Source organism: Oncorhynchus mykiss, chromosome 11, assembly GCF_013265735.2.
Source record: "Oncorhynchus mykiss isolate Arlee chromosome 11, USDA_OmykA_1.1, whole genome shotgun sequence".
Taxonomy (NCBI): Eukaryota; Metazoa; Chordata; class Actinopteri; order Salmoniformes; family Salmonidae; genus Oncorhynchus; species Oncorhynchus mykiss.
The window spans coordinates 40,613,324-40,627,432 of record NC_048575.1 but is presented as its reverse complement, the minus strand read 5'-3'; the positions used below and the strand labels follow the sequence as shown (position 1 = coordinate 40,627,432).

At 42.5% G+C, this 14,109-nt stretch overlaps 1 protein-coding gene across 3 annotated transcripts in view; it reads right to left on the bottom strand.

The window, feature by feature from the left end:
• grid2 (glutamate receptor, ionotropic, delta 2) overlaps positions 1-14,109 on the bottom strand; it is a 555,674-nt gene that overhangs the window by 116,562 nt on the left and 425,003 nt on the right. For all 3 annotated transcript variants that reach the window (XR_002475295.2, XM_021620870.2, XM_021620869.2), the window contains exons 9-10: positions 5,524-5,625; positions 685-882 (exon numbers count right to left, since the gene is read on the bottom strand). Coding sequence is in view for 2 of the 3 variants with exons in the window: in XM_021620870.2 (XP_021476545.2) it covers positions 685-882; positions 5,524-5,625 (300 nt within the window). In the remaining variant the exon portion in view is untranslated. The remainder of the gene's footprint in view (positions 1-684; positions 883-5,523; positions 5,626-14,109) is intronic.

Genomic DNA, 14,109 nt, shown 5'->3' with positions numbered 1-14,109 from the left:
AAGCGCTCATTTAATTAAGGAAGAATATTGGAAGCGGCAGTGTTGGAATCAGTGTAGAATTGCATTAGGAATCAAAAAGAGTCGGAAAAAGGGAAAACAGCAAGAGGTGATGGGTAATGGTCCTGAAAATGGTCTGCTGACCTCCAGGTGTTTACAGCTTTGCCTTTTCGTTTGTCTGGCTGTTGGACAGACTCTTATTCCACTATTTGCACTGGCAGGGTAAATAGTTTATATCCACAGTGTTGTTAGCTATGTCAACTCTAAAAAAATAAGCCAGTTTACCAAGCCAGTCATTCCTAATCGCTGCATGTTTGTAATTACTTTCCTCTGATAAGAGATTATAGAGCATTGTGTACGGATGAGAGTTTATTACGTTTTATATACACTGCTCCTCCTCCTCGTAAAGTAGACCGATTTTGGTTGAGGTGATGAAGGTGGATAGATGGATAGATGGATTGATGGAGGAGGGTTTCCTGCAAGGAAGGTTTTGTACATTGATGAACACAGACAATGCTTTTAAATAGCTCTGAAATCATATTCATCCCAATGAACTGGGATTATTCTACGTGTTATTGTTAGTTCATTCCATTTGGACATAGCATTGAAGCACATAGGGCTCTGGTCAAAAGTAGTGCACTATATAGGGAGTAGGCTGCCATTTGGGACAGAACCACAGTCTCTCACCTTGGCAACCAACTCTCCGATTAGACCGTTCCAGACCCCGTCAGCCTGTTGGCTCCCATACTTATGGTCAGGGGCCACGTAGATCTCGTACTTGAAGCCCAGGTAGTTGGAGAGAGCATCCAGCACGTCGATGGAATAGCCTTGGTACTTCTTTGGCTTCCCAAGGACATTCTCTGACACCATCACAAAGGGCTCCTCCTGCAGTTGACAAAGTCAAAGAATGTATAATTGTCACACTTCCATCTGCCACTACTGTCCTTTATCACAATCCATGTATCTATGATTCTTTAGTTAACTTATTAAATCCTGCTGTGTTTTCCCGCAATGTCACTAAGTTGGTGTAATAATACTAGAGGTCATCGGCATTGTTTTACACACACCAAACAGACAGTAACATTACCGAGAGATAGCAAAAGAGAGAGAGAGAGAGAGAGAGAGAGAGAGAGAGAGAGAGAGAGAGAGAGAGAGAGAGAGAGAGAGAGAACAGAGAGAGAGAGAGAGAGAGAGAGAGAGAGAACAGACAGAGAGAGAGAGAGAGAGAGAACAGAGAGAGAACAGAGAGAGAGAGAGAGAACAGAGAGAGAGAGAGAACAGACAGAGAGAGAGAGAGAGAAATATGACCACACTCCACTTTCCACCTTAATTGTCATCCTGCACAGTGTCTGGACTATCTGCCGAAACGCAGAAGCAGTAGCCCTTTCTCTTCCTGTCTTCCATTCTCTTTAATAAATCCCTATTGATAACTGAAATATTTCTGGGAATATGTCAGGCAGATGTATTACCTAGGTGGTGTTATTGACTACACATGGTCTGCACATTAAGCCAGTGTTTTTGAATCCTCACTGGCCCCCGTCGCTCAATAAGCTATTAGCGGGAGTGTGGACGTGCATGCCAACTCCCACTGTAGCCATGAGGCACCATCAATCAGAGAGTGACCCCCCACACCACACACCGTGACTCTTACCTGCCTACCGCACTACTCTGTACGCTCTATAGCACCAACCACAACCTGACGTGTGTATGCAGTGTTGGGGAGTAGTGAACTAAATGTAACTTCATTTTGCAGTAGCTTGGTGGTAGTTGAACTAAATTCAAATCTAGGTAGTGTTTTCATTAGTTAATTACTTTTTTTGCTATGAAGCGGTGTAGCTAACTACTGGAACTTCACAGTACTTGTATTGCAAAAATAAAATATGGGTAAAGTAGGCAATCATTTGCTTTCTTTTTCGGCATCAGACCTGCCTAATTCACACTTCAAACAGTGTTTGTGCTTAATAGGCTAAATTACAAATTCTGTTAACATGCAGATGTAGGATCTTAATTTGATCACCCTGTTGCAGGGGAACTTTCTCGGCAGTGAGAAAATAATTCTGTAATAAGTGTGAAACATTGCACATGTACCTCTGTGACAGCATGTTTTCTACATTATTACAGTAGGATGTGCACTACATGAATGTGAGACTGTTTAGTTCCCTAGCCGAGTGTATGTATCCCAGCGGGAAGCAGTGTGTGTGTGTGTGTGTGTGTGTGTGTGTGTGTGCATACATGCTTGTGTGTCTACAATATATATAGGACTTGTTTGGACAGTATTGTTGTGTGGGTACCAATTACATTTGATTCAGGAAGTGAAATTCCAATTCTCTCCAATTGACATTTGAGTAATTTAGCAGACGCTCTTATCCAGAGTGACACAGTTAGTGCACTCATTTTAAGATACCTAGGTGGGACAACCGCATATCACAGTCATAGTAAGTACATGTTTTTCTCAATAAAGTAGCTATCAGAAAAGTCAGAGCTAGTAAGGGGGTGTGCAAGTGTTAGTTTACAAGATGGGTTTTTTTTTTGGGGGGGGGGGGGGGGGGGTGCTGTGGGATTATTATATTTTTGAAGAGGTAGGGTTTCAAATACTTTTTCAGAAGCTGGTTCCACCATTGGTGTGCCAGGACAATGAGGAAAATTTGGAATTGGAATGGAATGACCCCAACTCTGGTGGGTACATGTGTGTACACAGTCAAAGTGCATGATGTGTGTGGCTCTGGACTGGAGGGAAGGTCTTTGCACACTAAGTGTCCATAACACATATTTGCATCCCAAATGGCATCCTATTCCCTATTTAGTGCACTACTTTTGACTAGACCACAGCACACTCCATAGAGAATAGGGTGACATTTGGGACACGGCCATAAGGCTACAGTTTCTTCACTTTGACACTGGTTGTCCAGCTTGGGGCCTATCAGATCTTGCATCTCTATAGAATCTCTACAGCCACAACAGTCTCACTGCCATCAGACTGCCATCAGCCACACAGTGCACATATTAATGGCACCAGCAAAGTCCCCCATTCAGACCCGAGGGGCTCAGCAAAATCGTCTAGACAGCCCACATCCCCTGACCCTGGCCTGTACTCACTGCACTGCAGCTTCTGCTCTGCCTGATGGGGGCCATGAGGGTGTGGAATACTCTCTCTCTGCACTACAGCTCCCGAGTAAGGCCTGGGGACTCCATTGCCCATTAGCCACCAGGAGAGAGGGAGGCATCCTCTCAGCCTGCAGGTTTTATTGACTGAAGTCCGTCTCCCCTAACATTTGCCTTGTTTGCAACCCAGCCCTCGTCAACAATTCTGCTGGCGCCCCCCCCACTCCGTACCCCTTTCTATAGACATACAACCTCATATCTTACGTAACATTTGAGCTGGAAATGGCAATTTTCCACTCAAATAGATCATCACTAAAAAGGCCTCTATGCGAAGGCAGTAAATCAATGGGTGACTGGTGTGGCCCTGTGCTTTAAATAACACTTTACAGGTTGTTACTGGTGTTATTATTCCACAGTCTCTGAGCAGAGAAAGCAGAGCTGGAGATTATGTCAGGCCAGGGAGGGATACAGTTTGCCTTGGTTGATGGGCCGTTAGGTGCCATTCGATCCGTGCCATTCACAATGCACTGCTAATCCCTGTGGTTCACTACCATGGAGAACAGTTTATAGCCACATAGTATGGATTTTAGGAGAGCACAGGGCCTCATGGAATAGTGGAGGCTCCCTTTCAGGTTACCCCACTCTCCCCCTTGCACGTAAACAGTCAATACAGTCCTCATCAAATCAATTGGTCACCAACAGGATTAATTGGGAGTGTTGCTAATGGGATCTAATTGGCACTTAATTAGCCAATGAGCAGATCGATTGAACATGATAAGTTGATTGGTTAAAATAAAAATATATATTTACAGATCGCAGCGGTGGGGGGACGGGATGGGGGGGGGTCATTGGGTATAATCCCAATGGTCATTTGGTATAACATACTGACATTGAACATCAATGGATCATTTTTTAAAAGGTCAACATAAACATTTAACCAGATTTCAACGACAAATTAAGGACAGGACTCAAGGGTTGGCTTATTACAAAAATAGTACTCAACTAAATATCAACCAAATATAGACTTTGTTACTTTAGGTTTTGTCCAGATGGCTCTCAGGGCATCACAAAGCACAGAAAACAACAGAGGACATAAGAAAGCCTTAAGGCATGACCGCAATGCTCAGTCTGCTTCATCATAGAGCTCGGTCTACAGATCAGAAAGCCCTAACATACTGTAGCCACACACCCTTCAAAAGGTAGCCTATCTTTCATACACTACCTCTCATATATACAGCGGTAGTCCATCCACACTTCTCTAGACATTTCACACTAATTCTCACTGGCGGCACTTCATAAAGGATGTCAGTCATAGAGGTCTAGGGAATGAGAGGGACCAAGAGAGAGAGAGGGAGTGTGTCTGTGAGACACACACACACAAAGACATGCACACACAGACACATTCACACACACAGAAGGATTGAGACCGAGGAGAAGGGAAGAGGGAGCAAGAAAGAGGGAGTAGAATAAATACTCTTTAGGTCTCCACCACCATCTGTGGCTTGTCAGTGTGAGTACTGCAGCCTTTCCCTTGTGCCTCTGGGAAAACACACACGAGCACACACACACACGCCACCCCATTCCACCCTTTTCCTCCACACCGTTTCTGAGAAAATAGATCATGTTCAGAAACGTACTCCATGTTCTCTTTGAAAGGGATGAAAATCTGGAAGGGAAAAAAAGACAAGAGAGCCACAAAGTCGTAGCATCATCTCTTTCTTCTCCCCAGACTTCAAAGCTGGATTATGAAGAATTTAAAGTTCTGAATCTTTAAAGCACTCAAGAGACTCAAATCAGTGCTGGAGGCGAGATAGCGAAACTCAAATCTCAATATAATGGAGCTCCATGGTGTCAATTCATTCTCCTGAAATCGCTTTTAATGAAGTGCCCGTTCACTTATGGCTTGTGAACAGACAGACACCCTGACTTAAATCTGGGAGTGTTGAGCAGATTATGCCAGGTCTATCAAACAGCACTATACAGGTTAATGGCGTATACAGACTTGGTGACATTTCCCATAGAGATAGATAGAGGAGTCATCTTTGTATCTGTGCCATTGTAGCATCTATGACAGCATGGTCAGTGCCACAATTTCAATTTTCTTCTTCATGATTAGCTGATTCCTCCTGATGACCCGGGTTAGACATGACTCCAACAGGGTCACCAGGAGGGATTAGCCAATGAAGTTGGAAGTCCCACTCAGTTAACTACATAAAATGAGTGGATGCCCTCAATCGCACTGTCCGTGCTAATACGGACTTTTGGCCATTCTCTATGCATTTTTCCTAGGTACAGATCTAGGATCAGCTTCCCATTCCGAATCCTAACCTTAATTCTGATTGGGGAAAATGCAAGACTGACCTACGATCAGTGTTTAGGGGCAACCTCACCCAATTCCGATACAGACAACAGTACAGTACTCACCAGCACAGTGACCACGCGCAGAACCACACCTCTCATGTTGTTCTCCAACTTCCTGTCAGTTAGTGTTCCATTGAGGCCATGCACTGGATCCCAGGTGGCCAGCTGGAAGAAAAGCAGGAAGTACAGTTTATAAGTGACATGTGACAAGTAAAATGTTAAAAGGATCATACCCTTTTATTCAATTTTCGCCTGAAATGACATACCCAAATTTAACAACCTGTAGTTCAGGACCTGAAACAAGGATATGCATATTCTTGATACCATTTCAAAGGAAACACTGCAGTTTGTGAAAATATGAAATTAATGTAGGAAATATAACACATTAGATCTGGTAAAATATAATACAAAAAAAAGATGTTTAAAAAAAAAAAAAAAAAAAAAAAAAACATCTTTGACATGCAAGAGAAAGGCCATACTTTCAGTTAGGAGTCTAGGTGTAATTTAGAGTTTGGCAATCAGATGGCAGCAGTGTTTGTGCAAAGTTTCAGACTGATCCAGTGAATAATTACATTACTGCACAATATTTTGTATCAAGTCTGTCAGGAGTTTGCCCAGATGTGCTGAATTGGTCAATTGATACATTTTCAAGTACATAACTATAAAGAACATACAAAAATGCTATGGTAATAAAACATTTAAGTTTACACACTCCCAGGTATGTTAGCTTATACACTAACTTTTACACATCTAGATGGCCGGGTGGGGTGGGTGTGGAGCCAGAGATAGCAGTGGGGTCAAACTGTAGACCCCAGTTCCTACATTTGAACATAAGAAAATTGATTTTATCAAACAAAACTATGCTACATTTTATCCCTGGAACCCTCAGGATGACAAATCAGAGAAAGATTACTGAATGTAAGTAGTAAGTACGTTATTTACCTTCAGAGGTGAATGTATCAAACCAGTTGCCATGAAAAAAGTGTTTTGTTGTTGTGCACTCTCCTCAATCAATAGCATGGCATTTTTTTCACTGTAATAGCTACTGTTAATTGGATACTGCAGTTAGATTAACAATAATTTAAGCTTTCTGCACATATAAGACATGTCTATGTCCCAGAAAGTTGGCTGTTGTATACAACGTCATTCAAGTAATATTAGCACAGGTTAGCAGCAACCGTCCCGGTTTAGGGACACCCATCCCATAGAGGTTAAAGTAACTGTACAGTATTTCCAGATTTGCATGAAATATGACCTATAATTAATTCCAATATGAGTGAAATACTTTTCCTTCCAATTTATTTTAATTAAGTGTGTTAAAAAGCAGCTTATCTGTGTTGGTAAGGGGTATTTAGTATTTTTATAAGGACCATTGGCATTTGTGGGTGTACCCCAACAACAGAATGGTGTAAGCATATACCGGTCATTAAAAATATTAATGTGTGTAGACTGCTGATTGGCCAAATTAGCCAATGAGGCAGGATGACATCATTCTCTATGAGGAAATTGCAAGCATTTTTCAGACTGTCTGAGTTTTTTTCCCACCTTTATTTAACCAGGTTAGCTAGTTGAGAACAAGTTCTCATTTACAACTGCAACCTGGCCAAGATAAAGCAAAGCAGTGCGACACAAACAACAACACAGAGTTACACATGGAATAAACAAGCGTACAGTCATTAACACAATAGAAAAAAAGAAAGTCTACATACAGTGTGTGTAAATGGCGTGAGGAGGTAGGCAATAAATTGGCCATAGTAGCGAAGTAAAATTTAGCAGATTAACACTGGAGTGACAAATGAGCAGATGATGATGTGTAGAGATACTGGTGTGCAAAAGAGCAGACAAGTAAATAAAAACAATATGGGGATGAGGTAGGTAGATTGGGTGGGCTATTTACAGATGGACTATGAACAGCTGCAGCGATCGGTTAGCTGCTCAGATAGCTGATGTTTAAAGTTAGCGATTTTTGCAATTATTTCCAGTCACTGGCAGCAGAGAACTGGAAGGAAAGGCGGCCAAAGCAGGTGTTGGCGTTGGGGATGACCAGTGAGATATACCTGTGCTAAGGGTGGGTGTTATCGTGACCAGGGAGCTGAGATAAGGCAGAGCTTTACCTAGCATATACTTATAGATGACATGGAGCCAGTGGGTCTGGCGATGAATATGTAGCGAGGGCCAGCCAACTAGAGCATACAGGTCGCAGTGGTGTGGTATAAGGGGCTTTGGTAACAAAACGGATGGCACTGTGATAGACTGCATCCAGTTTGATGAGTAGAGTATTGGAAGCTATTTTGTAGATGACATCGCCAAAGTCGAGGATCGGTAGGATAGTCAGTTTTACGAGGGTATGTTTGGCGGCGTGAGTGAAGGAGGCTTTGTTGCGAAATAGAAAGCCAATTCTAGATTTGATTTTGGATTGGAGATGTTTAATATGAGTCTGGAAGGAGAGTTTACAGTCTAGCCAGACACCTAGGTATTTGTAGTTGTCCACATATTCTAGGTCAGAACCGTCCAGAGTAGTGATGCTAGTCGGGCGGGCGGGTGCGGCAGCGAAAGGTTGAAAAGTATGCATTTGGTTTTACTAGTGTTTAAGAAGAGTTGGAGGCCATGGAAGGAGTTTTGTATGGCATTGAAGCTCGTTTGGAGGTTAGTTAACACAGTGTCCAAAGAAGGGCCAGATGTATACAGAATGGTGTCGTCTGCGTAGAGGTGGATCAGGGAATCACCCGCAGCAAGAGCGACATCATTGATATATACAGAGAAGAGAGTCGGCCCAAGAATTGAACACTGTGGTACCCCCAAAGAGACTGCCAGAGGTCCGGACAACAGACCTTCCGATTTGACACACTGAACTCTGTCTGCAAAGTAGTTGATGAACCAGGCAAGGCAGTCATTTGAGAAACCAAGGCTATTGAGTCTGCCGATAAGAATACGGTGATTGACAGAGTCGAAAGCCTTGGACAGGTCAATGAAGACGGATGCACAGTACTGTTTTTTATCGATGGCGGTTATGATATCTTTTAGTACCTTGAGCGTGGCTGAGGTGCACCCGTGACCAGCTCGGAAATAGGATTGCTCAGCAGAGAAGGTACGGTGGGATTCGAAATGGTCAGTGATCTGTTTATTAATTTGCCTTTCAAAGACTTTAGAGAGGCAGGGCAGGATGGACATAGGTCTATAACAGTTTGGGTCTAGAGTGGCAGCTTTCCAATCTTTAGGGATCTCGGACGATACGAAAGAGAGGTTGAACAGACTGGTAATAGGGGTTGCAACAATGGCGGCGGATAGTTTTAGAAAGAGAGGTCCCAGATTGTCTAGCCAAGCTGTTTTGTACGGGTCCAGGATTTGCAGCTCTTTCAGAACATCTGCTATCTGGATTTGGGCGAGGGAGAAGCTGGGAAGGCTCGGGCAAGTAGCTGCGGGGGGAGCGGAGCTGTTGGCCGGGTTTGGGGTTTTTAAGATTTTTTTTTCTCAAAAGCATGCTTTGGCCATAAATACGGGTATAAGACGAGTCAAAAACATTATTTGAGTATGAGAACGGAATATGAACTAAAAGTGAGACAGTTACTTTAACATAATGGTCCTCTGTGGCTCTGTTGTTGCCATACAGGATTCACCACAGTGTTTTGCCCAAAAGGCTCAGACTTTTCTGTTTCCATTACCAAGGATGAGACGGTGTCTGACCTCCTTTAAACTGATGCCAGACCTAGGCCACTGGCGACTTAAGGCGGGTTTTGGGGGCTGGCGTGTGACGTAGTAGGAAGATACCCGATGTTGTGGTGGTAGCGTGATTTAGGTCTCTTACGATCCAAGAAAAAGATTAACTTAAGAAAATTAAAAGCAAGTACAGAGATGCCAAAATGCACAATGGCAGGAGTGGGAGCGGATTAAATGGTAAGAAACCCTTGACTCTATATTGGGACATAGGCCAGCGGTACCGAATGGTGAGAAATGCAGTCTGGGACAGCTGTGCAATTCCTGGAGGAGATGCAAGACTCTGGTAAGTGGTTAATAATGTTTTTATTACAAACAAGCTGGCAAGCTGTTAGCTAGCTGCTTAGCATTAGCAGTAACTGGTTTGGACAAAAGAGCGAGCTAGCTAACGCTTATCCAGCGCTACTTAAAGTAGTAAGTGCATACATTTTCGTACCACCCTTGCCAGCTCACCAGCCCATCCAGGCCTTTCCCTCACCAGTTCGCTACCAACCAAAAACTTTTGGTAAGTTTTGCACCTGTACTTTGCTAATGTTTTTTTATTTATTTTGTGGACACGTGGAGTCACCACCAGCCTTCAAGAGTGGTTCATAGCATCCACAGCAAAAAAAGAAAGGTCTGCAAAGATGGCAGCATGGGCTAAATAGAAAGAGGAGAGGCGCATTGTCAACTAGGGTTTCCTTAGCGTTCTGGGACGACTGGTGGACACTATTATCACATTACGTCCACACCCCTGATTCCCTTCTCCTGTACCAGGACTTGTACCTAGAGAAGGTAGCGTGGGCTGTTGCCAATGTTAAGGAATATAATCTCAATAGTCATATTTCAAGCAAGCATGCTAACTATTTGCATGTGACAATAAGATTTGATTTGATTTGAGTTCTCATTTGAACATAAAAATAGATTTTTTCAAACAAAACTATGCTACATTTTATCCCTGGGACCCTCACATGCGGACCAGACCGGATACGTCGCGTGCGCTAGCGTCGCAAAATAAATGTAGAAATACATGTTATTAAATTATTGCGCGCGCCAACGAGCGTCTGCGATGCCAAGGGCTAAAATAGAACTCATTCCTATTTCTGACGCAGATCGTGCTGAAAGTCCTGCCTCTCCAATCTCCTCATTAGTTTATAGAAGCAGGTACCCACGTGCCATCTCCTCATTGGTTATACCCACGTGGGTGATTGAAATACGAACTATTTTGCCGGTAGTCATGGTCATACTATGAAAGTTTAGATGCCAATCACCATATAAGTTCAAAGATGAAAGAGCCTGGAAGGAGGAGAGATGACTAGAAACGATTTGGTTGGCCGTTTTATGTGTGGATGAATTGGCGGAGTAGAGGAGCTTGTGCATTTCAGGTAAAATAACAACAATGTTTATATCCCAGGACATATTAGCTAGCAGCAGCAAGCTAGTTAAATAGGACAAATTAGCTAGAAAGTGCAAGCTAACTAGCTAAATTGCCATACATGTTTAATTATTTTTGACCTGTCCCCAAATTAATGTCATTGGTTCAGAGTTAGTTTTTCTATTTTAACCTGCGTGTCGTGATCGCATTTGGTGTAGAGGGACAAAATACATTTATGCACGATAGCGCACGATGGCGCACGATGGCGCACGCGCGCAGGTGGTTTGGGTTCCGTGTCAGGATGACAAATCAAAGCAAGATTACCTAATGTAAGTATATTATTTACCTTCAGTGGTGAATTTATCAAACCAGTTGCCGTGATAAAAGAGTTTTGTTGTTGTGCACTCTCCTCAAACAATAGCATGGTATTTTTTCACTGGAATAGCCACTGTTAGCAATCTGTCCTCTCAGGAAAAGGCAAAGAAGGCCTCAAATCTTGCCACAAACTTAAAAGCCCAACAAAATATGTTTACTAAACTGTGTTCTACTCAAGACTCCGTAACTAAGGCAAGCTACGCAGTGGCACATACAGTGCCTTGCGAAAGTATTCACCACCTTGAACTTTGCGACCTTTTGCCACATTTCAGGCTTCAAACATGAAGATATAAAACTGTATTTTTTTGTGAAGAATCAACAACAAGTGGGACACAATCATGAAGTGGAACGACATTTATTGGATATTTCAAACTTTTTTAACAAATCAAAAACTGAAAAGTTGGGCGTGCAAAATTATTCAGCCCCTTTACTTTCAGTGCAGCAAACTCTCTCCAGAAGTTCAGTGAGGATCTCTGAATGATCCAATGTTGACCTAAATGACTAATGATGATAAATACAATCCACCTGTGTGTAATCAAGTCTCCGTATAAATGCACCTGCACTGTGATAGTCTTAGAGGTCCGTTAAAAGCGCAGAGAGCATCATGAAGAACAAGGAACACACCAGGCAGGTCCGAGATACTGTTGTGAAGAAGTTTAAAGCCGGATTTGGATACAAAAATATTTCCCAAGCATTAAACATCCCAAGGAGCACTGTGCAAGCGATAATATTGAAATGGAAGGAGTATCAGACCACTGCAAATCACCAAAACCTGGCCGTCCCTCTAAACTTTCGGCTCATACAAGGAGATGACTGATCAGAGATGCATCCAAGAGGCCCATGATCACTCTGGATGAACTGCAGAGATCTACAGCTGAGGTGGGAGACTCTGTCCATAGGACAACAATCAGTCGTATATTGCACAAATCTGGCCTTTATGGAAGAGTGGCAAGAAGAAAGCCATTTCTTAAAGATATCCATAAAAAGTGTTGTTTAAAGTTTGCCACAAGCCACCTGGGAGACACACCAAACATGTGGAAGAAGGTGCTCTGGTCAGATGAAACCAAAATTGAACTTTTTGGCAACAAACTTTCTGTCGTAAAAGCAACACAGCTCATCATCCTAACACACCATCACCACTGTCAAACATGGTGGTGGCAGCATCATGGTTTGGGCCTGCTTTTCTTCAGCAGGGACAGGGAAGATGGTTAAAATTGATGGGAAGATGGATGGAGCCAAATACAGGACCATTCTGGAAGAAAACCTGATGGAGTCTGCAAAAGACCTGAGACTGGGACGGAGATTTGTCTTCCAACAAGACAATGATCCAAAACATAAAGCAAAATCTACAATGGAATGGTTCAAAAATAAACATATCCAGGTGTTAGAATGGCCAAGTCAAAGTCCAGACCTGAATCCAATCGAGAATCTGTGGAAAGAACTGAAAACTGCTGTTCAAATGCTCTCCATCCAACCTCACTGAGCTCGAGCTGTTTTGCAAGGAGGAATGGGAAAAAATGTCAGTCTCTCGATGTGCAAAACTGATAACCATACCCCAAGCGACTTACCGCTGTAATCGCAGCAAAAGGTGGCGCTACAAAGTATTAACTTAAGGGGGCTGAATAATTTTGCACGCCCAATTTTTCAGTTTTTGATTTGTTAAAAAAGTTTGAAATATCCAATAAATGTCGTTCCACTTCATGATTGTGTCCCACTTGTTGTTGATTCTTCACAAAAAAATACAGTTTTATATCTTTATGTTTGAAGCCTGAAATGTGGCAAAAGGTCACAAAGTTCAAGGGGGCCGAATACTTTCGCAAGGCACTGTAAAATTGCAAAGCATAGCAAGACTTTTGCTGAAGGTGAGTTTGTGAAAGAGTGTATGGTGGAGACTGCTGGTATACTTTGTCCTGAGAGTAAAAGCCAGAAGGACAACCACCTCTGCAGCACTCCACCAATAAGGCCTTACAGCGGCCAGGTACAGCGGCCAGACAGAAGCCACTCCTCAGTAAAAGGCACATGACAGACTGTTTGTAGTTTGCCAAAAGGCACCTAAAGGACTCTCAGACCATGACATACAAGATAATCTGGTCTGATGAAACCAAGTTTAATTATTTGTCCTGAATGCCAAGCGTCACATCTGGACGAAACCTGGCACCATTTCTATGGTAAGGCATGGTGGTAGCAGCATCATGCTGTGGGAATGATTTCAGCAGCAGGGACTGGGAGACTTGTCAGGATTGATGGAAAGATGAACGGAGCAAAGTAGAGTCAGATCTCAGAATGGGGCGAAGGATCACTTTCCAACAGGACAACAACCCTAAGCACACAGCTCTGAATGTCCTTGAGTGGCCCAGCCAGAGCCTGGACTTGACTTAAACCCGATCGAACATCTCTGGAGAGACCTGAAAATAGCTGTGCAGCAATGCTCCCCATCCAACGTGACAGGGCTTGAGAGGATATGCAGAGAAGAATGTGCGAAACTCCCCAAATACAGGTGTGCCAAGCTGTAGCGTCATACCCAGGAAGACTTGTGGCTGCCAACATGTGCTTTAACAAAATACTGAGTAAAGGGTCTGAATACTTATATATATATATATATATATATATGGTATTTAATTAATTAATTAAAATAACCTGTTTTTGCTTTGTTATTATTACTATTAATTTAATGCATTTTAGGATAAGGTTGTAACGTAACAAAATGTGGAAAAAGCAATGTATATGAAAATGGCCAATTCTTGAAAATTTCAACAAATACAGCACCTTCAGAAAGTGATCACAACCCTTTACTTTTTCCACATTTTGTTGCGTTACAACCTGAATTTATGGATTCAACTGAGATTTTTTGTCGCTAGTCCAAACACAATCCCCCATAATGTCAAAGCGGAATCGTGTCTTTAGAAATTTTTACAAATGAATAAAACATTTAAATGTCTTGAGTCAATAAGTATTCAACTCCTTTGTTATGGGAAGTCTAAATATGTTCAGGATTAAAAATGTTGCTTAACAAGTCACATAATAAGTCGCATGGACAAACTCTGTGTGTAATAATAGTGTTGAATATTATTTTTGTATGGCTACCTCATCTCTGTACCCCAAACATACAATTATCAGTAAGGTCCCTCAGGCGAGCAGTGAATTTCAAACAAAGATTCAACCACATAGACCAGGGAATACAACAGGTGTAGATCTTACAGTGAAAT